Source organism: Parambassis ranga, chromosome 18 (assembly GCF_900634625.1).
Source record: "Parambassis ranga chromosome 18, fParRan2.1, whole genome shotgun sequence".
Lineage (NCBI taxonomy): Eukaryota > Metazoa > Chordata > Actinopteri > Ambassidae > Parambassis > Parambassis ranga.
The window spans coordinates 3,580,051-3,603,535 of NC_041038.1; the positions used below are offsets into that span (position 1 = coordinate 3,580,051).

The window sequence follows — 23,485 nt, forward strand, 5'->3', positions numbered from 1 at the left end:
GCATAAGCCAATCCACCTACCACCAACTGCACTGTAATGTTCATCAGGCAAATGTGAAACCCATGCCATGCAAATACACCCAAACTCAGGCCCTGTTACTGTGCAGTGTATGGCTCCTTATCTATACTTCAAGAGTACTGCTCATATAGTGTTACCTGTTACCTACACAGCAAGTGAAGAGAATCCCTGTCACATGCTTGAAACTGCATCAGTCTTACCAATTTCTCAATACACTTGGTGGTGAAAAATATTCATTGGAGAAATCTCCTTTCTCAGATTTCTATAAAGCCGAGTTGTGAGTTATGGGTATATGTGTATAAAAACTTTGCTTAGCATAAGCAGAAATGTCAACTTTTTCTATTTAGTCACAACTGACTCAGCACAAACCCATATCCTGTTGTCCAGGCAATCTCCATTAACCCACACAACAGCTCAGATCCCTTGAGGATCATTCTAATTGACTTAACAGGCACCTAAGTGTTAAAGAGCTTTCTAGATTTACACTGGATGATCCCCACAGACAGACACTGGGAGAGAGCTATCGATGTCATTGACCACCCCTGACCCTATGTTTACTGTTGCACTGATACCCCACAGATCAATCACTGTATGTTTTCGAATCACAGCCTTACAGTGCAGAATACTGACATTAAAATCTCTGCACGAATTTGAGCAGAACTACATGATTATTTTAGGGCTGCAAATTTGTGTCACATTTTGTTTAGCATGATTTGTCCATCAACATGCATTCCCTCCCCCTCATGCCACATTTAGTGGGCTTTAAAGACTAAAAATACATTTTAATTACATCATCAATTCTTGAAACACAAATGAAAATGTAAACAGCACTCCCACACTGATACCATTATTATTGTCTTCTGCTGCTCATTGGAGCTAACGTGATAGCTGTAAAAACAGCCAGCAGTCTATACGAAGGATTCTAGCTGTTATCATGCAGCCCCAGTGGTCTCCAAAGTCTCATCCATTCTATGTCTATTGTTCTTAATGGCTCATGCAACGTCACGCATATCTGCCGCTGCATCAGTGAGCTCCAAAACAAGTAAATCCTGTGAGCTCTTACAAGCAAGCCTGTCTCTCACTCTCCTTTTACCCTCTCCCTCTATGTGTGTATTTGCCGTCTTTCTCCACAAAACCTATGAATTTGTTAGCTTTGTGCGGGATAAAATGAAGCAGACAGAATTAGGTGAGGTGATAGGGACTCTCCGCCAACAGAGAAGTGAGGAAGGAGAGGAGTGTGGAGAAATGGGTCTGCTGTGTCTTACAAAGGATCACAGGTTCAGAGCTCCCCTTGCTGGGAACTGGTAGTACTACAAGTACAAAAAGAGTGTGCGTTTGTAGGCTAATCCTAGTGGTGTATATTTGATAGGCAGGCAGGCACACTTGCCTTGACCTTTCATCAGTGCAAGTCTCTGCCCACAGTACACACCCATCCTGCACCATTCATTGTGCACACTGGTTAGCATAAAGAGCAAGGACCTCTTTCACCTCCCCCCACACCCCCCTGCCCTTCCTGACATTATGGACATTTTGTAGACTTAGCACTCATGGCTATTCTCTCCTGTGGGATTACACACAGACTGAACTCGCTGCAGAAAAAAAAGGAGGCCAAAGGCAAAGATGTCTGTCACAGTGTCCTGGAAAATGATACATTTATGCGTAGTCCTAAAAAAGGAGCACATTTTGAAAATGGGTCAAATATGAAGCATGCAATGACACACTCGTCAGAATGCATCAAGCTTTCTTTTAATGCATGCACAATGTGCAGTTTAAATAAAAAATGCTTGTAGTCTTGTGCACTGTATGTTGATGGAGTATTGATTTTCAGATCTTTTTAAATCCCACTTTGATTTTCCCAGAAGCCTTGCAGACACAATGGGAACATGCCATTTTCTTAACTGATTGTTCCTCACTTTGCCGTTCCCACAGAAATTGTTACGAGCTGCCATCATGAAGGCCATTTCGATGTGTTTATTTCTGCTCTGAGTACTGAGGAAGGGTCTCAGAGGAAGCTTTAAGCAACACCTACAGACCTTTCTTGGATGACACTTAAGGACAGACAGTCCTTCTTTTATCTGATATAGATAGACATATATAGATATAGATATAGATATAAATATACTTTATTGATCCCTCAGGGGAAATTAGATTCTATATGTCTGTCGATGATTAGCTGATATTTATTTGTTTGCAATATTTACTTACCTAAATAATATTGGTTGTTCATAAAAGAATCGTCTTCATTAAACAGAAACATCATTGGGCTTGGCATCTGTCCATGGACTGATGAAGACACCATTTTATTCCTTCCAGGGATACGTTGAAGCATTGAGAAAATCAGCTACAATTCTTTTTTTAAAAATCCTTTGGACAGAAACACAAACCACTGGCGCCTCTGTTATTCTGCTCATGCCCATTGCTGTCATTACAGCAACTCAAAGCCAATTCATCCCTTTGCATGTATTGCATGGTAACAGAATAAGCATAGGTCTGGTAATGTTCGATGCATTTCCAATACTTAATTTTCTTGGAACATGAGATTCCCTTCCAGGTTTAAAAATCACTGCAGCAGTGAGACAATAGCATCTTGGAAAACCAGGCAGCGTTCAGCACATTGCTTTTATCACTATGTTTTTTTTTTACCATTTGTATTTATAGAATTTACAGTTAAACAAACAAAAAGAGGAGTAAATTGTGATTAGGAGCTGTTACTACTATTTGTAGTTCAATTAACACAATGTTTACACTTTGTTGGTAACCTCTGCAGAAATGGAAGAACTGCAGTTTTTAAAATACACTGGCTCCAAAAGTGACTCAATCCCCATACACACTTATTGTAAATTGTTGCCTATTTGTGAACATGCACAAATAGGCAAGATGCAAAACCAATCCTACACTACAATTACACTGTAAACTAAACTCTAAACTATTATCTATGTAGTGTCACTTGGTGGTTGTGGTGTAGTCATCTGCTGCCAGCCATTAAACGTAACATAAACATAAATCTATTCTAAGGTTTGTATTATGTAATGATACAATGCTGGCGGTCTCCTTTCTTTAGATCACTGACAAGATACAGAAACACCATAACCTCTGTGTATTCATTGAGAGCTAACTTTACATGTTAGCATACACAACAACAGTCATGCCAGTGTTACATTGTAACAGCTGGTCTGCCTGTGTAGCAGGCCATTGGGTCCCACAGGAAGGGAAGAAACATGAGACATACTGACAAGGGAGGAAGGAAATGTCTGCTTTTATGTCTGCACTTTTGTTTGTGAGAGACTGAGAGAATGAATGCGTGCACAGCATAGAGTGGGAAATGAAATGCAGTGCTACTATCTTAGACTAAATGGAGTATCTGAACAATGAGAGGGCGAAGAGAGAGACAGCAGTTGGGTTCTTTAATACGAACACAAGAACAGAGGCAAGCTTTCTTTTAATTCCCCAATGTGACTTTACAACCAAAAGACTCAGCAGCCATTGTATCTCAAAACTGGGTCAGTAGCTTATCCACCATCTAGAGAGGGAGACCTTTGAACTCAATATCGTTCATTTTTACTACCCTATTTTTCCTTTTTTTTGTATCACTGTCACCCTGTTCTCCCTTTTACTCTCTCACCCACAGTGTCATCTGTCCTCTTGTGTGTTGCTGCCTGGCTTTTTCTTGTCCCCGTCCTGTGCCCATCTCTTTTTCACAGAACATGACCGACAGCCATTTGATTATGGATAATAGATCAGACGTGTTCTCTTAGTGCTGAATGATGATGTTTAACTGCCGACCTGGAGTTCAGCCAGTTCATCTGTGTCAGGGTCAAGTTCAACACATTGGAAATGTTTTGCTCATAGGCTATGAACCAGATCAGAGCCAATGAGACTGATATTTTGAGAAAGCAGATTTATTTTATTTACTCAGGGAAACACATCTCTAGAATCTTGAGAGAACACCATATACCTGTAAATGCTTGACATAAACTGAATAGCTATATGTCTTCGAGGAAAACCTCCTCCTGGATTTGCTGCAGTTTCATTCTTTGAATTTAAGCTAATAGTCTGTTTAAACAACATACTTTGTACCCACCACAAAGTTTGATTTTGAAATGATGCAGTTGCTGTCATGGGTCACCATGCAGGAAGGCGTCACCATGTTAAAGAGGACTGACATGCAGAGGAAATCATTAATCTCCCCATTTGTTTCATATAAGGTGGCAGACACTCAGACCTCTTTCTTATTCTTTCTGTCTGCCTCTGATTTGTTCTGGGTGTTTTTCAACCTTTTCTGTAAGGCATGATCAGATGCAATTACCCACCCCTCCTCTTCCTTCATCCCAATACACCCATCCCTCATCTCCCTCCCCTGTCATTCAAGTCTTCCACCAAGAGGAAGCCAGAACTCCTGAGAGAGAGCCAATCACTTCCTCCCCTGGTCATCCTCCCCTCCCTTTTGCTCTCATTTTCACTTGCTCACTTCCCATTCTTGCTAGCAATTTGTCACTTAGCAACGGTGTCTGCTATGCAGTTGGATAGTGAATCATCCCTGGCTGCAGTCCTATATTAACCCTTTTTATTCATTGATATTTTTGATTGAAAAAAAAAATGATGTATGGTAACAGGAAGTGTAACAAGAAACTGTTGTGTTTGAAGGGCCAGATTGCTTACTTCCTATGTTATAGCCAGCCGATAAAATAAATCATGATTCTACTGTCGCATTCACAGGTTAGTACTTCCATAAGGTCAGCATAATGTGTTTTAGCATATTGCCGAATTGTAGCTTCTCTGGCCGAATCTGAAATGCTATTAGGAGTGCTCAGCTTTGCCAACACATGCAGCACACTTTTATGGTGATGGCAGGAATTGCTATTCAAGACAAGCATGGGTAGTGGATTTGTTTGATGTACATAATGACATGCTAACACCCCTGTAATCCTTTCTCAGTTTATTGCCAATGACATTTTAAGTATTCCTAATGTGCTCCAGCCATGCTGAGTGGAGGTGGGGTGCACTCATCATGTATATGTGGGAGGATGAGCATTTAGATTTTTTTTTTTTTCATCTTTGTTTTTTTTTTTTTTCCCCCATGTGTCTCTGATCAGAGGTTGACACATCAAGCCCAGCTTCTGCCTGTACCTTGCCCAAACTACAAACACTTCATAATAAAGCACCAGCCCAGCTATTTGATTCTAAACACTGAGAGCTTCTGTGCATTTCAGGGGGTGAGGCATCACATTTCTACTGCATTTGCATATCAGCCGTTCCCACACTCACTCATCAGCCTCATTTACCACTACCTGCTTCAGCACTTTGATGTTTATTCATCCCGGTGCCTCGCAGACCTATAATCAGATAACAAATCTCTGTGCCATTAGCACATTCAAACAGGTGGAAATGGGTAATAAAATGTGACGGAGACAGAAAAAGGTAAGAGATTGAAACAGAGATTATGGTAGGACAAGTCAGCAGAGCAAACAACTGAAGAATACAATAAGGAGAGCAGGCCGGGTTGGCACATTTAAATGTGAAATGAACCCAAAGTAAAAAGATGAGAGAATTGTAAGCATACTTAGCTGCTACCTGCATCTAAATAGGAAAATTACTGTTCTTCACTGCTTTAGAGTCACTTCTGAGGATCCCATTGCAGCACCACTGCAGCATTTTTGGGCCTGAGCAGACGTTTCTTTTTAAACTGCAATTTACTGGTTGTAATTTGTTTCTCTCATTTAGTGTGCCGTGTGTACTTATTTCCTCAGTACAGCACTTGACTCTCTTCAACCTGGCTACAACACTTTTTTTTATATTAAACAAGTTTAGAAGTACACACATATACGTATATATAAATCGAGAGCAACAGCTGTGGCTACTATAAAACATGCATATTCATGTTCAGCTGCCATAGCTCACAAAGTCTAGATAGAAATAAATACTGTACACAGTCAGCTTTTATATATTCCTTCTTTACAAAGCCTGTTTTAGTCAGATGAGCCATCTGTCTATAGAAAAGATTTAGTGTATTCCCTTTGTTCCTCAGAAGAATATTGATGTAATCAGTTTTCGAGCGCTGAGCTATGCGTTGATAATATAGCAGAAGCTGCGCGTTATAAAAAAAAAAAAGCAAATATCAATATTTGTCTTACAACTTTGCTGCTGGAAGTGTGGGCTAACATTGAACTTTGCCTCACTTTGTCCCGTCAGATGCTAATAAAATCTATAGAGAAGGCAGAGGCAGAGATGGGGAAAATAGAGATGAGGATGATGGGAAGCTATCTACACAGCAGTCATGATTTTGTATTGCCATTTTCCAGCACACATTCCCTCTCACACTCACACAACTATACAGAAGCACACACCCTCATGCTGTTTGTTTGCAGACTTCTTTCTGCTGTAATTGCAGTGACATTTATATTTGCACCTGAAGCCTGTCTGCCAGTTTCCATTACTTGGAGCCAGACTTGGAGAGAGGCAGACTAGACTGAATGCTAGATGATTGGAATGAATGCAGAACCAAATGTACCTGAAAGAGCTATTTTGAATTGAAGCCCAGCTGCACGCCATCTGACAGGGTCACCCACAGAGTGTCTGTGTTACTAAGGACAGCCTGATACAGCACACATGCATAAATACTCAGCCAGGCACATAACTGTGTATAATATGAATGACCACACTCATATTGGCACAGGAATGTATCCACCTACCTTTGTATGTGTCACTAATAATTAATTCACATTAAAATCTTCACTTGTTGGCCAATAGCACCTATTGTCTCCGCACCTACACAAGTATACCACAATATTACTTGTATTTCATATTTTAAAGGGCTCCAATTGGAAATTTGTAGGAGAATGGCCATCAGTCTGAGAACTTTCTCAGTTACAATGATAAATCTTTCTGGGCTAGGAATCTTGGCTCCACTGCACCACCCATTGATCATTTTCACAGCTTTGTCATTAAATATTTATTCAGCTTATTCGCTGGTGGCCACAGTTCAGTAATAGCCACCATGATGAGTGTGTAAAAGATCAGCAACAAAACATCATTTTACATCTTGGCGAACTCTTGCTGGCATCCTGCAGGTCCTCTGCACATATTGACAGAGCCACACCAACTGTTTCCTCTTTGAAAAGCACAGCTACATATAATCACTGTATTAGCACCTTCCAACATTTTCCCTACAACTACCACTCGCAACATTTCATACAGGAAGATTTCTCAGCCCAGGGGCGGGCTTTGAGACTGATGCAACACAAAGTTGTTCGTCTGGGCCTGTGTTTGTTTACATGACTGCCAGCTTTATCCTCCATCAGCATTTGCAGCCCTTGTTTTCCCTGGTGGGTCAATTACACAGAGGGTGAAAGGCTGTCACAGCAGGAGCTTCAGGCATGTTGGGCTTGAGGCAATAAGGTGTATGGAAGAGAACATTACTGTTAGAGAATGGAATTAGCAGTACACAAAATGGCGAGCCGAGCTGTTCGCAGTTCATTCATAGTGACAGTGCCAGGGATTAATCATGTGTGTTTAGTCAGGTTTTTGGGGGGTTTTCGCCCATTACCTGGCTAGGGTTAGGCACCCTAACGGCACTTTGGTGTAGTCCTGCTCTATCCACATATGACTGGCTGCCTATATTCATGGCATCAACTCCTGGTGCTCAAGACTTAATTGAATTCTATTGGACTACCTTTCATGTAAAAAATGGGGATAAACTTTCACTCTTACCTCATTAAAAACAATTGGAAAAAATACACTGAAAACACTTTCATCAGGCTATTGTATTTCTTCAATACTATTAGCACCTTACCCTGCTCAGCAACAGAAATTGACACTAAAGATGTTTTCTGAACTAGATAACAGTAGAGTCATGTCATATAGTTTTCCCTTGACGAATATGTTCTGAATTCTTCTAGTATCCCGCTTCACTCGAACCTCTTGATGTTCCACAAGTTGGGGAAATAATGACAGAAACCCTTTAAACTAACTAGTTTTCGGACTATTCTGTCTGTTGTTAAGAGAAAAAAGTAGAACAAAAGTTTAATTTTCTGCACGATTGATCTTGACAATGCAGCACTGCTTCAGCAGTACTTACAGTTCTTAAGCCTGCAGTAAGAAGTCTGACTTGTACAATAGCATGCCTCTAGATCTTCTACACATACTTTCACACATCACTTAAAGTCTGGCATTTTGTTCTTTCTACTTTTTATTCTTCACACCATGACCCCAGTTCAACTTCCAATATGGTCTTTCTATTAAAGTGAAGGGTTGAGTCATTATGCTACTTATGAGATGAGAGGCCAGAAAAGCCTGCTACTAAGCTGAATGAGTTACCAAATCTATTACTGTACATAGAACCCAGTGATGAAAGCATTGAACAAAACAGGACATAACATTATATAGTAGGCTACTTAGTTTCAATGTGATCTCTTCTTTTAATTTTCTCTCCGTTTATTCATTTTTTTGTCTTTTCAGAGATTCTCAGCAGTTTTTAAAGAATGGATTTTTCACAAGCTTTTCATGGCTCTGTCAAAAGAACTGATAGTTCAGAGAGATAAGTTCAGAATCCAGACATCAAGAGCTGGCGAGGGATCTAAAACTGTCAGAATTCCAAATGCTGCATTTAATAATGTCTAATTTTGTTTCCATTGCTGCCTCACTTATAATTTCTAAATGGGTTTTGGTGATCCAACAGTCATTGTCACTTTCGTGAAGGTGCATTTGTCCAAATGAATAAATCTTCCAGTGTTACAGGCTTACTATCACATCCATTCTTTGATGTATCAGCTGTTGTTTAGCAAAACATGGTACTGCATTGTTGTGCCAATATGCAAATCCACTCCCACTGCTGAGTCTTTTTTACCTAATTAATGGATTAAGAGGAGTCATTAAACAAAGTGGGTTACTGGTGACAGCACTATACTGTGAACCCAGATCAACGAGTGGGTGTATATGAAGCCTCAAATTTGCCAGTTAGCCTCATGGGTTGGACTTTGTTTATGGTCACCACTTTCAGCTCCCACACAGATGGCACAAAAGACATAGTAATCCTTCCCACACACAAGCACATCCACTGTACAGTACATAATACAGGACAGACCAATAAAGGCATAGGAGTAATACATATATCTTTAAAGCCTCACATTGCTTTTTATTTATTGCTTCATATCTAACACTGTAAACTTCGGTGTAAAATCAGCCTGACAGCCTGCAGTCAGAATACTGTGTCTGACACTAGCTGCCATAGCAGGGTGCCATTTCAACTTTCATATCCAGATTGATGATTTCTGACTTGAGGAAAACTACTTGATAGTTGATTAACCCCTACCATTAACCCCATACATGGGTTTTTGACAAACAGAACCGGTTTAGTTCATACATGAGTTGTAATTGGAGCCAAAGAACCAATCATAGTGCTGCAGGACTATTCAAAGCAGAAATTCATCAACATTAAAAGTTTAGTTTGTCAGACAGTGTACCTTTATATTTTTTCATGTTCAAACACCCATTCATGACACTCTTATGGTCACAATACCTGTTCAGATCCATCTCTGTGGCCATAATCTGGGTTACTTCCCCATTATCACTCCTCAAAATCAAGTAGGTAGAAGTGGCCCTACAAGAACCATGCAACAATGGCTATTTGAATCTAAAATCATTTATTTACACTTCATGTTCAATTTTCCATGTTTTCCTCTCCATAGGGACAGCAGACTCTTATGCTGGAAATGATTAAATAAACATTTCTCTCTCTCCCAGGATGATGCAGAACCAGGACCATTAATAAAATCCATCTGTCACTATTTCTACCTTTCTTGATCCTGCAGCCTTTTCTTATTCTCCAGAGTAAACTAAATGAATTCTGTTTGTGCCGCAGATGATTTCACACTCCCCTCTAATTTGTACAATACAACAATTTCCTTTTTCTTTTGTTCTCTCTTTCATGCATTACAGTTGTCCCTTATTGACTACCTGGGGACATTTTGCATATAATAAATAAAACTAAAAAATGCTTTAAGTCATCGCAAACGATTGGCCACGCCCAGTAATCACTTTGAAATGAACTAGGCCCTATACTGGCAGAGAGCTCGCTGATCAGATGAGTCTGTGAGAGACAATACTAATACTGATGTACTTTCCCTTACTTCCTTCCCCTTTCCAAACAATCACCCCCATCAAAGCTGCCCAAATCCCCTCTGTGGAAGTTGATTTGCTAACTTTTGTCTCTCTTACTAACAAGCTTCAGAATTCTTCCAACTTAATTCTGTTCATTGGTGAATTTTCTTTTCCCTTACCTTTTATGATTTCAACAACTAACACTGTGTCATTCACGGAATGTGAACCATCTGTTGTTTTCTCTTATTAACTTGCTACTTACATACTAACAAATGTACTGTTATCCTTTTATTCCCTTTTTATGATTTTATTTTAAAGATAACCCTTTAAAACAAATAATTGCTTACAATTACTTTCTTTATTTCTTTATTTGGATGTTTTACTACATAAAGTATAGGAAAATATTATTTTAAATTATTTTATTATTAGAACGTTTTTTTTATTTTTTGATAGAAGAAGAAGCTGCTTTTGCAAAGGGCACATTTTTTTCTTTCCCTCTTTTTTGGGGTAGAGGTGTGTTTTCTTGCGTTTTTTAAGGTTTGTCATTATTTTTTTCTTTCTCCTCCCCCCTGTTTTCTCCTGAAGCACGCAGGCATTGGACACGCTATGGTAAACAAACTGCATTATATGGTAGATATCATTCTAATTGTCTTACACTTTGGTTTGCCCTGGGTTTTCCGTTACCTCTCTATATTCTGTTTGCTTTACTGAAAGTACAATCCTCCATCAATTTCAAGGTAGCTGAAAAACTCCACCTTTCTGTTTTTCTTTTAGCCCTCTCTCTCTGTATATATATATATGTTACTGCTTTTTATTACCATCCAGTTTCCCTTTTCTGACAAGACGAGGTCTGCCCAAAAAGATAGAGAAATAATATAAATTTATGTTTTTTTTGTTTTGTTTTGTTTTTATTTTTTGTCTCTTTTTATTTTGCCGTTTTTCTTAAACTTCCTTATGAAGAAATAAAGAATCATAGTTCATTAGATTTTCTCAATAAAGGAGATACCTTTTTCTTACTTCCAGATCCCTTATTTATTTTATTTTATTTGAATTTATTTATTTATTTTAAGAAGAACCCTATGAAACGAGCGTACAGTGCAGATTTCCCAGCAGATGAATAGTCCTTTATAGCATTCCAGTGAAGGGAAGTTTAAAGAGTTTTAAAAGAACACGAGAAGAACAACACCTTGTTGTTATGTTGCACCATTCAGCCTGTTATGAAGCTAACTGCAATCTAGGCTCGCCAGCCTGCGGTTTATGAAGTCATGAAGAGTATTTACAGCTCTTGATTTAGTGGTCAAAGCCCTTGCTGTAAAGTAGGCCTTAAATGAGGGCTTGATCCCATTAGTGGCCTTTTGCTGATTTATGATCAAGATGAGTCCATTTTCAGACCTGCACCTGAACTCACTCCCTCTCTTACACACACACACACATGTGCACATTTAATAATGCGCATTAATGTTGCAGTAGTAATCAAAGTAAGGGTAAAGATGAAAGGTCACTTTGAAAAATAAGACAGCAATTACACATTTATTAACCTGCAAGCCACATGTAGTTTTTCAAAATATTCATGACTGACTCACTAACACCTTATTTGAGTCTCATTTTAAGAGACTGTATGCACGATAGTGTTGACTGTGTGCACTGGTGGGTAGTTGTGGTCTGTCTTACTTGCTTTCACTGGACTGTTCCAATCAATAAAAGAAATGGTCTGCCCATTGATGCAGACTATGAAGAGAACTGCCTGGGAAAATCTGCTCTGTGTGCAATCGACCCCTCATTAACACTAACACAAACTTATATTTCTTGTACTTTACTGGCCTCAACCCTTGCATGAAGAGACTCTTTTCAAATCTTTTATTTTGTTTTGTATTTTTTATATAGAGATTGCATTGAGAATATATGTATATGTATATATCATGGCTAACGTATATACATACATATATCTGTTGTCCTATATATAATCAAAATGGCCATAAGACATGTTAGCCACACCTTCTTGGTTTTCTTTTTTATCTCTTTATTTTAACTTTTATTTTATTTTACTTATATAAGTTGAACCTCAAAATTAACTTACTAAAATGAATAATGACCTCACACCTTATCTTTCTCCAACAAAAAATGAAGGAAAAAGTAAAGAGGGGGAAACAGATTTTCATTTTCTGGTGAATAGAGAATTGATGCTCCTAGTGATGATGCTGGCCAATCCATCATAACACACGAGTTGGAAAAGAAAAAAAAGTGTGTTAAAAAAGTGTTATGTGCAGAAAGCTGCTGTTTTTTTTATAGTGATTCACTCAGTCTTGGCTCAAATTTGACAAAAGTGATAAAGCAATTTTGAGCTTGCATCTGAAATGCTGCAGCAGAGGCATAATGAGAACTCCAATCATGTCTGAGTACAGTGTGTGTGTGTGGGTGTGTGTGTGGGTGTGTGGGTGTGTGTGGGTGTGGAGGACAGTGATGATATGACATGTCCCACTTTCGGAATACTAATTGCTCTATTCACCAGAACAGGAGTATCTTTCCTCCCCTCTAAATTTTTCCCATTCTTTAAAAAACCCTCTCATTTCCATTGATTTCATCTGTGATTGTCGAGACATCTTCTCCCTCTTCCACCTCCAAACTGACAGTATCCAGTGGTTGTATACCTGCATCCTGTTTGCATGTTTCTGTGGCTAGAATGTCCTCACATCGACATCCGCGCAGGGTGTAAATGCTGCTCTAGCCCAGCACGTGTCAATCTGTTGTACACGTGACTAGATGGGTTTTTGTGTTGCCTTTTTGTCCAAAACAAAAAGAAAAAAAAAAAAAAAAAACATTTGAAAGCTTTCTTCCTTTTTTCCATTTGTCTGGTGTTTTGGTGCCCTGCGATTAAATGTACACCCCCCCATTTTTGCTGCATCTTGCCAGACTGTTTTATTTATTTATTTTCTTTAATAGTGATTTGTTTGTGTTATATCTAATGGAATTCTCCTACCACCCTGTCCATTACTTATGTCATCCTTTTGTTCAAGTGCATGGCTTGTGTGTCACCTTGTTAGCTTGGATGGATTCATTTTGTTCCTTCTTAACTAAAACAAACCCTTGTCACATGAAATAACACATTCAGTCCAAATCTGGATCTGGTTTGAGCAATCAAATTGCAGAGGACTTTTAAAGAATCCTCACATTCTCTTACCACTTTGACTAAATTTACTAAAACAGTGTTACTAATCTACTGTTTGAATCAAGCCTTTGTTGTAACTGTACTAACAACCATTTTTGTGTCTGACTTTCCCTTACTTACAAAATTACTAACCGATTTCGTTCACCCTCCAACCCCTTTGACTCTTTTCGGCATACAGCTAAAGAACTTCCTCCCCTGTATCTCTCCCTAATCTTCTTCCCCCCAAAAAGTGGCACTTGCCCCAAGCTTCCCATCCCTCTCCCTTGCCTTTACTAACCTAAGTACATAGCGTCGCTCTGAGGCTTAAGACAAGGCCATCTCTTTACATAATGTGCGCCCAGTTAAGACATTTTGACAAGCTGCCAGACACCTATCAAAGTCCGATGCTGGACGGGAACCCACTCTTTCTCCTCTCTAAAGCAACTTTCCTTTGACCTGTCCTCAGGTGGGGACGTGTGTGGGCCTATAAATGCATGATGTATTGTATTAACTCTGAAAGATAATACTCTGTTTCTCCTTGCGAATGATCTTTGACAGTAATCAGATGTAATGCCAACAAGGGTAAGTGATGCATTTTCAAGGTAAGCGTGCTGCTTCCCCTGCATGGATTATGATGTTAAAGAGTTAGGGCGCTGGAGAGTGTCCAGACTAAATTAAATTGTGCTGTGTATGAAATTTCTGTCAAACCCATGACATGAAGACAGGATGCTCAAAACACTAGCCAGTGGTAATAGCTGTTCTGTTGAAAAGAAACGACCGTGAGTGACTCATTCTATGCAATTTCCAGTTGTACAGTATGTGCTGAAGGCCTGGCAGGAGTTACCTTCAAATACAAAATAAAAAGTGTAAAATTCATTTTTTTACCTGAATGTCTGCCCAGCCTCAGTATCAGCCAGGTTGATTTCTGCACCTCTTCATTTAGGTGGCAGCTGTGGTTTTGTATTGCTGTCTGTGTGTACCTTTTTTTTTTTTTATTTCACCCTAGTCAGCACATAAGTTGCTACCAGACAGATCAATAGACGGTGGATGAGCCGTGGGCACCCAGGTATGCGAGGGATGGTGTTCAAGTTTGCCAAATACATCTACAAGTGCACATGATTGACATTTTGAGCTCACTAAAATAAAAACACAGTTTTTCTCTGTGGAGAATCTGGCTAGTCTTATCAATTCTAGGTTTCAGCCCGAGAATTCAGCAGATATTGTCTGATGACTTTGTCTCTGGTGGCGACAGTCAGTGTTTCAAAGATTGCTGTACTTTAGATGGCTGAATTTTCTGACCTCAAGGTGTTTCCAAATGCACTGGCCAAGTGGATTCTGTCAGTCAGATGCTGCCTTTTGGTTAAAACATTGAAACAAGTCATGTCTTCATGGGTAGCATTGTTGTGAGATATCAGACAACAGCTTCTAGGCAATGCCACGTTTTCTTGACTAGGAACTTGATACATAATAAGAGAGTTGCAGATGAGCGATGGCATCTATGATTGGATAATTTTACATAGCATTAAAATGGCAGCTATGTTTATAATGGCTTGACAAATGTGACATTTCTTTCTCATCTTGTACCAAAATCTTGCAGATAGATAATGCAGGCATCTCTATATAGTTATTAAAACAAACTAAACCGCTGTTTTCGGTGTAATAGCCAACACAGTTTGAATCATGTTTACTTCATGAGATTTGCATCCATTTTATGGAGCCCTAGCAGCCTGTAGTCATGGAGTGAGATGAGCTGGTGACACGCTCAACTGAGCACACTGCAGGAATCTGTAGAGAGCAGTTGTAGTTCGCCTTACATAAGTGATGGCATTGCCAAAGCTCTGTTTATCAGGAACAACCACATAAGTGAGAAAGACTGAAAATATTGAGGATCCTATAAAAGAAGGAATCCTCGAGCACATAGGAATCAAGTTCAGCACCGTGTGAATGGCTAAAAATGGAGACTGCAGCGCTCTGCCAGTCCCTTCACAGTAAACACTCCTCGTGTGCTTTTTATGTTAACTGGAGCACAGATCAGTATGGTCTGTTTAGTTTCTGTGTGCAACATGCCTAAAGACTTATTTAAAGACCAGCTGGGTAACAACTTAAATCTAATAATGGCAGCAGCTGTGCTTTTGAATTTAGTCTTACTTGTGTTTTCCAGTTAAACTGTTTTTGTGATGTCTTTTAGAGGCTTGTTTGTCGAAAGAGGAACAGGACTACCAGTAGGATCAAGATCAAACTGAAAAAAAAAACAAAAAAAAGCACTAGAATAGTGCTAAAAATGTAAAAAATGTGTTAATTAGCCAATTGTAAATCAGAGGTTTGTTCTTTGATCGTCGCACTAAGCATTGTTTCAAGAAAAACTGTGATCACACAATTATTTTTCGATATTTTTAGGCAAAGCCGCCGTATGTACGCAGGTCTGCAACAGTTGTTTTAATACAGTACAAAGAATATGAGTAACAAAAACACCATTTTATTTTTAACAGATCAAACTACATCAGGCATCCAGTAATTGTAGTTTGCCATGACAGTGTTGATCTTTCATGTTCTCTCTGAGCGCTGCTCTTCAATTACTTTAAATGCTCTGTGTCAGTGAAACACAGAAAAGGCCAAATATCATGTAATGACCCGAACTGAGATTTCAGCAACCAGTAATTTTACCTGTGAGCTATTATTACACTTAATTATAGAGGATTGGCAAAGGAAGCTAATTCCGTCATGTCCGCAGCACACAAAGCAGCCAGAATCCCAACATTTTGCTCTTTGGTATTCATTTAAAAAAACATTCTGTCTACATTATACAGCAAGCGATTTGAGATGAGAAAGTACCCCGGGTATTTCAACCAGCAACCTGTGATATCATCACCCTTTCTCTCCTACAGCCAGTGATGCAAGGGCTTGTAATCTTGTCAATGGGATGAATGTGCAGTCTGGTTGGAGCAAATTACAAAGTTACCGCTGAGGAAACACTTGGATATTTGTTTTGTTTTGTATGTCTTTCACAGCAATTGTTCATGTTCTTATTTTGGGATTTTGACACATGGTCTCTGCGGGGATTTTACTGCTGTTTAGGTCCAACATCTTCACACCGAATAGAATATGAGTGCCCCCAGGCAATGTTTAATAAACTGCATGGATTAAAGGCTGTGATGAACCTTTTAAGTGGTTTAATCACAGATGACGGAGAGGGCAAGAGAAAGAAGAAGCAGATCTAAAAATCGTTCATTTTCCCTCTTAGCTGGAAACTTCATAGGTGTCTGGCAGCTATTCAATGCTAGTCCTTCATGATCCCAATCAGTATGTGTAGCCTTGAAGATGTACCCATTATAATGAGAACAGGTAATGGCACCGGTAGACTGCTCATCTCAAGTCAGTAAAATCAAATACAACACAGTTTTCCCCGAACAAACAACATTTTTCCTTTAGCCCCTAAGGTCTCTCTCGGGACTAAGGAACAAGCAACGTGGCCCTGCTGAAAGCCCCATCTGAGATCTCCAAAGATTACCCCCCCCCACCCCCTCCACTCCCATCCCTCCCCCAACATACAGTGCCAGCGCTGTCAACTGCAGATTCTTTATGCCAGATACGCCTGGCCAGTATCTTTCTCACCAAGAAGCAACAGCAGACATAAAAATGAGTTGCCCTGTTAAGAAGGGAAGTACGGGAAAAACAGAAGAAAAACAAAAACAGAAAAAAAAAAAATCAAGGAAAATAGAAGATGAGAATTAAGCTGGGGCAACAGATCTGTGGAGTGCAGTTGCTAAGGTTCTTTTCCTCTCATTGCTTTAGGGTGAACCAGTAGCTCACATTGAATTAAAATTTTATTTATTGATGATCACTGCTGTTTTTCTAGATTGAATTCAGCACTTTTGGGTAATGAAACAAAGTCCTTCAGAGCCAACATGACAGAAAGATGTACTGCCATATGCAAAGCCTGCCTCTAATAGCCAACAGGTGACGTTGGACCTAAAATGCATCCATTGGTAGAATCACTTTTTAGTATGCACAGGTAATGAAAAGCAGATGGTTGTGTACGTGGCTCCCAGCAGTGCTGCATTGGTGCATTTATGCAGAATAACAGATGTTGAATCAGAGACACAGTGCTTCACTTCCACCCAGGCCAGCCCTTTTAGGATAATTAGACAATAAATTGGTCACTGACTACAAAGATCTCTTCAGAATCAAACACGATTTGGCACAATGTTTGTACAGTTGCATGGCTGCAGAACTGATCGTAAATACAGACATCATGTTACACAATCAGCCAAATTATACGTATTTGCATTTTCTCAAGTACTGCAATTTGCTGCATTGTAATGAGTTTAATGTAAAAAGACAAGGGGCTTTATTCATGATAACTCCTGGATTATCTGAGACAAGGAGAGATGAATTTTAATTTCAGTTGAGAATATATCATGTCTCATTTTTATTCACTCTTCAGGTATTCTTTGATCTGACAAGGAACGGCCCGGTGTAACATTTAAAAAAGCTTTGCCTCACCTTTTGAGGTTTTGTGTTACACGAGTACAAGAGTAGTTTTTGCATATGCTGCTGTAATTTTAGATAAAAGTTCATGTGGTTACTCGTATTCTAGTAATTGAAGAGTATAACTAAGATATCACTTGAGCTTAAGAAAGAGAGCGAGAGCGAGAACATTAAATCCTGTGCTTACACTTCAATCTCTGCTGTCTGATACTAACACCTTGTGGCTGTGTGTTTGATTCTTTATTCCACCTGACACTTTCTGCTGTCAGCAATCAAACAATGTGCAGCAAATGTTTAACCTTGTACAAAACATGAGACTTGAGGCAATTAAATATTGAAAAGGGAGTTATTTTTACAGATACGTCTTTGGGTGATGCTGCTACAGCAAAGGAATGTTACAGAATAGCTCTGCCAATGACGAGGAAAGCATGGTGCAGTGTTACATGTAGATTTAAATAGGTGTTTGGTAATGGTAAGTCTACAAAAGCGTAGCTGCTTAGTACTTATTTGGACAATAAAATGACCTTTAGGGACACTTAAAGCTGAAATAAGACTGCTCGTCTATATACACAGCGTCATTCTATTTAGCACCTGCACTCCACAGTGAAAGCCTTCAGTCTGACTGGCACACCAAACAACCAACCAAGCGATACAATTTAGGGGACAACCCCACCTACCACCAGTGTTTAATCCAGTTTATTCCTTGTTTTTTTCCTCCCATTTCTTCAAATTTCTCTCTTTATCATTCCTATTTCTATCTGTTCTTGCTCTATTTGCTCTCTCTCTCTCTCTCTCTCTCTTGCTCTTGCTCTCTCGCTCTCTGTCCTTTTCTGTCTCTTTTGGGCCATGCCTATACCAGGTGACCATCTCAGTTGATGGTATTTTGACCACCACTGGTTATACCCAGGAGGATTACACCATGTTGGGCTCTGATGACTTCTTCTACATTGGAGGGAGCCCCAACACTGCAGACCTGCCCGGATCACCAGTCAGCAACAACTTCATGGGCTGCCTGAAAGATGTGAGTGGCTTTTTGTCATTTTTGTAAACACTTTTGTAGTTGTTAGTGGCTTTTGGGATTGGTTCCTTGTATTCACATATTTCCCAAAATCATCTACTTGACATGCTAATAGCAGTTGCTACCATAAAAGGGCCTCAGTAGCTTGTCGTGTTTGCTCTTTGATGGATAGTTGATCTGATCTGGAGGTAGGATGTGACAGACAATGACTGACAGATGGTTCCATTAATCACCTGGGGTTGTTAGGGTGAACACTCAGATGTTTCTGTGTAACAAACCATCACAAAAGTCAGGTTATGGGTCCCTACTTCCACTGCAGCACAAACTCCTGACATTTGGTAAAACTTTTCTATATTATGTAACAATAACAGCCTTTGTACATCCATCACAGTAACAGTGAGAGCAAACAAAGTGTAAGTTTGATTTTGCTGTAGCACCATCTTCACACATGCACATGCACAACACATTTGTGTTGACTGACACCGCCTCCTAAGAATCAACAGTCTGCGCTGATATAACTTCCATATGTGGTGGTAGGAGGTGTCAGACATACAGAATCCGTGTTTCAAGTGTTGATGTGCTGCTTCCTCCTTCTTCTCTCAACACACCAAACACAGTGTGTGTATTTTCACATCCACAATAGTCCTGGGTACACTTCCCTTATAAAGACTTTATTACAACTCAACTTTGACAAAAGTGATTTTTATTTCCACGCAGGATTTAATTCATGGCTGAACAAGCTGTCTAGAGGACCAATCACGGCTTAAAGTATTATGCCCTTGTAAATGTAATGACTTGTATAGAGGCGACGCAACATGGTGCCTTCGCATTTCCTCATAAAACCACACTGATTGAATAAGTAATTACTTTTGCCATCACTTTTAATGGATCGCATAGTAATCACCCTATCTCCAACTTAATTATGCCTGTAGAATTACATTTTCATTATTTGGGTTGCTATCTGAAGGATCCCTGGTGGCTCCTAAACTTCCTAAGGCATTTAACTATCATCTCTCTCATCAAGACAGGGCTGGGTTTACAGTGAATGTACAGGCGTTGCATGGGAAGGGGAGGGGTTGTGAATGCTGGAGAAAAAAGACACTGGTGGAAACTAACAGCAACAAATAGAGGTGAAAGCGAAGAAATGATGTTATCAAAGTTCTAGAAATGGAAATTTTGAGCAGATGGTTTGAGAGCTGGTAGTTTTAAACTGTCGGGTACATTGTGCAATCTCTCAAAGGGAAAGTATGCTAGGGCAAAAGTGCACAGAGAAAAAAATGCAGTTTCAATATATATTTAGTGCCGGAAATTCATTTTTTGTACTTCTTTTTTTTTTTTTTTTTTTTTTTTAAAGATGGGAAAGGAATATAAATTAAAAGATATGGCAAAGGTGATAAGCAGGAACCAAGCCTAATCCCGGTGAGAAGTAGTGTTACTGTAGATATCAGACAGTCATGTTTGACCTTCTGCCAAAGGCTGCATTTTTCATTTAGCAGTTGATGTTTGGGTCCACACTGAAAAACATGTCAGAAGTCTGTGTAGTCAAGTGTGGAATCTTAAAAAGATATTTTTCTTGTGAAATTATTACTATTTACTTTTCACCTTTAAACACACCCACTGTGTTTGCATAGGTGCTTTGTCGGTGATTGATCCTTGATGGGTGCCCCAAGTATCCACTTGGCGACTGTATAATGTCACAGTCGCCACCACGTGGCAGTGTTAATTTTGTTGACGAATCATTTTCGTCATAGTTTTCGTTAACAACCTTTTTTTGCTGATAAAAACGAGACGATAACTAAATAAAAACTAACGCACGGTGCCAAAAACGAAGACGAAATGGATTGACACTTTCGTCAACGAATAAAAACGAGACGAAATTATTGATGGAGACGAGATCCAATCAGAGCAAATTTTGTTTGTGGAAAGGGAGGGACGAATCAGGAGACGGCGGCAGAGAGCCAATCAGAAGTGATCTCTCTGTGTAAGGACGTTGCGCCGCGATGCTGGAAGAAGGCGGACTCATGCATGGTCACACAACACAGGAGAACAGACACACAGACACGTTTAATTTCAAGACAATCAAGACGGTTTACAAACCGTGCGGAGCGACTATCAGCGGTAAAAACAATAAACCTGAAGCGACATTTGCAGACGAGTCATCTTAACTTCCGTTCAAAGATACACGTGACAAAATCTATAAATGAAGACCCCGCTGCTGATGGTTTTACAGCATGCGACCTGTTTCTAAGCTGTCACTGAAGTGTTTTGCTGTAGTTATGGAGGATTCATGAAGAAGGTCATGACTGAACAGTGTATTCAGGGAGAGCAGCTCACTGTTCACTGCTGCTTTTGTGAAAAGGTAATAGCAATTAAATAAAGAGATGTTTGTTTCAAATAACACAAGTTAAAGCTGTGCCTGTTTTTATTGCACAATCAAACCTTAAATATTTCATGAAAAATATATATCATAGAATTTTAGTCGACTAAATACACGGCAGATTTAGTCGACTAAAATTATTTGATATTTAGTCGACTAAAACTAGACTAAAACTTTAAAAATGTTGATGACTAAAACGTGACTAAAATCAAATGACATTTTAGTCACAAGACTAAAATAAAAACTAAATCCGAAATTGCTGCCAAAATTAACACTGCCACGTGGAACCCTCTGTGGGCTGCTAGCTGTTGTTTTAGGGCTTCCCACACCAAAATGTTAGCACCGCAGACTGGGTTATAATATAGGTCAGACTTGAGTACACCTTCAGGTCTGACACAGCTCTCAGCCCTTTCTATGAGAATGCAATGTTGGTTTAATTTGGTCCCTCGTTAACACTAACAAGCTGTAGAGCTAACGAGGGACTACATTAAACCAACATTGCATTCTCATAGAAAGGGCTGACAGCTCTTTAGTCTGCTGGCTGTGTGGCAAACCTACAAACCCCTTTCCACTGCTGTTTCTAGTCAGTGGTTAGAGTCCATTTTTTGTAAAACACATAGAATAACTTAAGAAAAAGCAGGTTCTTTTTGCACTGCTCATCTTCTGCAGCCTCATATCACACATATTAGAGGACAGCCCACACACTTCCTATATTTATCATCCATTGACATGTTTCAAACTGCTAGGGGATGTGAAGATGAAGATGTCTTCACGTGTTACACAAATTCAGACTTGCTACTATGTGATTAGGTTGTTTTCCCCTGATTTTAGTCTCTTTGTGGTCTGAGCCTTTCAGTAGCAGTCAAGCTCTAATGACTACATCAGCAGAACTGAGTCAGAAAGGTAACCACGCAGAAAGGCACTGAGAATACCCACAACGAGAATCACTGAGAGGACAAGGTAGAGCAGTAGTAGCTGAAAGTAAAGAGGAAAGTGTGTGGTTAGGGGGTAGACAGCAGTGTGTTTTATCCTGTGCTAGTTCTGTGGCACAGCTCGGATTATCAGTGGTGTTATGGTCTGGGGCAAGGCTTTCATGCTGCCACCGTGGTCAAATGCCTTTGATACGCTTGGCCAGCACCCTCCAGGCAGCAGAAATCCAAAGGAAGAGCAAAGCAGAAGAGAAGAAAAAAGGCACCAAAAGAGACACTGAGACGCTATGAAGTTTGTATTTGCTGTGTGTGTCTGTGTGTGTGTGCTGCTCCATGTGTGTTCAAAGTCACCCACATACTATGATCATGAACTGTGTGATGTATGTGTGTGTTTTCTTGGCTCACAGTCAGAGAGGTGGGCTGTGAAATCAGGTCTCTCTGCCCCTCAGCCTCCCCAGTCTTGTTTCCACAAATTCCTCTTTTCTCCTGTATGTCACCATCTGTCTCTCCACTGCAACCTCCATCGCTCCATTTCTCTCGCACAGTGACCTTGCTATCGCTCATTTCACACTAGCTTCTCCATCTCTCTCTCCTCCTGTCTGCCTTTGTCACTCTCCCTGCCTCTCTCATCACTTCTCTCCACCTCTCTGCCTCCCTCATCTTCTCTTTCTTAGGGGTAGTTTTGTGTAATTAAGTCCATGGTAGCACTGTTGGTACACTAGCTTTGCCATCCTGACAGCCAAATTAAAAATTGATTTCTTCGACTGATTCCGTGCACTGGATGAATGCTCTTGCCCTCCTCCTTGCCCTCTCTGTTTCACTCTCCCTCCCTCTCTGCCCTTCCAACTTCATATCGATGCTCTATCTCTTTGTATGTAGCTTCCTCCTACTCTCACCTTTGTTGCTCCATAAAATCTACTGGAGTCACCCATCACCCTGACACACGCTCCACCTACCATGTCAGCAGCATAGACTGAATCTTTGTCGTTTGAAGGGAGCTTTTGCCTGCTGCACTTGCTTCCTTATCACTGAGTTACAGTAAATGATAACAAACTGAATTTGTTAAGATTACTACATTGAGTGGGGCACTGTTAATCCATCAGGTGTAACATCTGCACATCATGATCGCAACCCCAAGTATATAATATAAAAATATCTCATTTTTCTACTCCAGACCTGCAGCATTTTTGGATTTGGAGTTCCTCAATGACTAAACAAATCAATAAAGTCATCCTTGAGGAAGGCTTTGGCCATGTGTCAGCTGTAGAACCATAACAAAGGACATGTCCTAGTCCATATCAGAGCAACACAGACTGTGATTTCTCAAAATGCCTAGTGGCACTGATTCACATCAATGAATTCTGCAGTCAGAAGTGATGAAGCATTTTTAACTGTTCAGGAAGTTACTTTGGTCT

At 39.8% G+C, this 23,485-nt stretch overlaps 1 protein-coding gene across 1 annotated transcript in view; it reads left to right on the forward strand.

Annotated features, from left to right (window-relative positions):
* Positions 1 to 23,485, forward strand: part of nrxn2b (neurexin 2b) — a 437,176-nt gene that overhangs the window by 138,037 nt on the left and 275,654 nt on the right. The window contains exon 6 of the mRNA XM_028428850.1: positions 18,606 to 18,767. Within this exon, the coding sequence (XP_028284651.1) occupies positions 18,606 to 18,767 (162 nt within the window). The remainder of the gene's footprint in view (positions 1 to 18,605; positions 18,768 to 23,485) is intronic.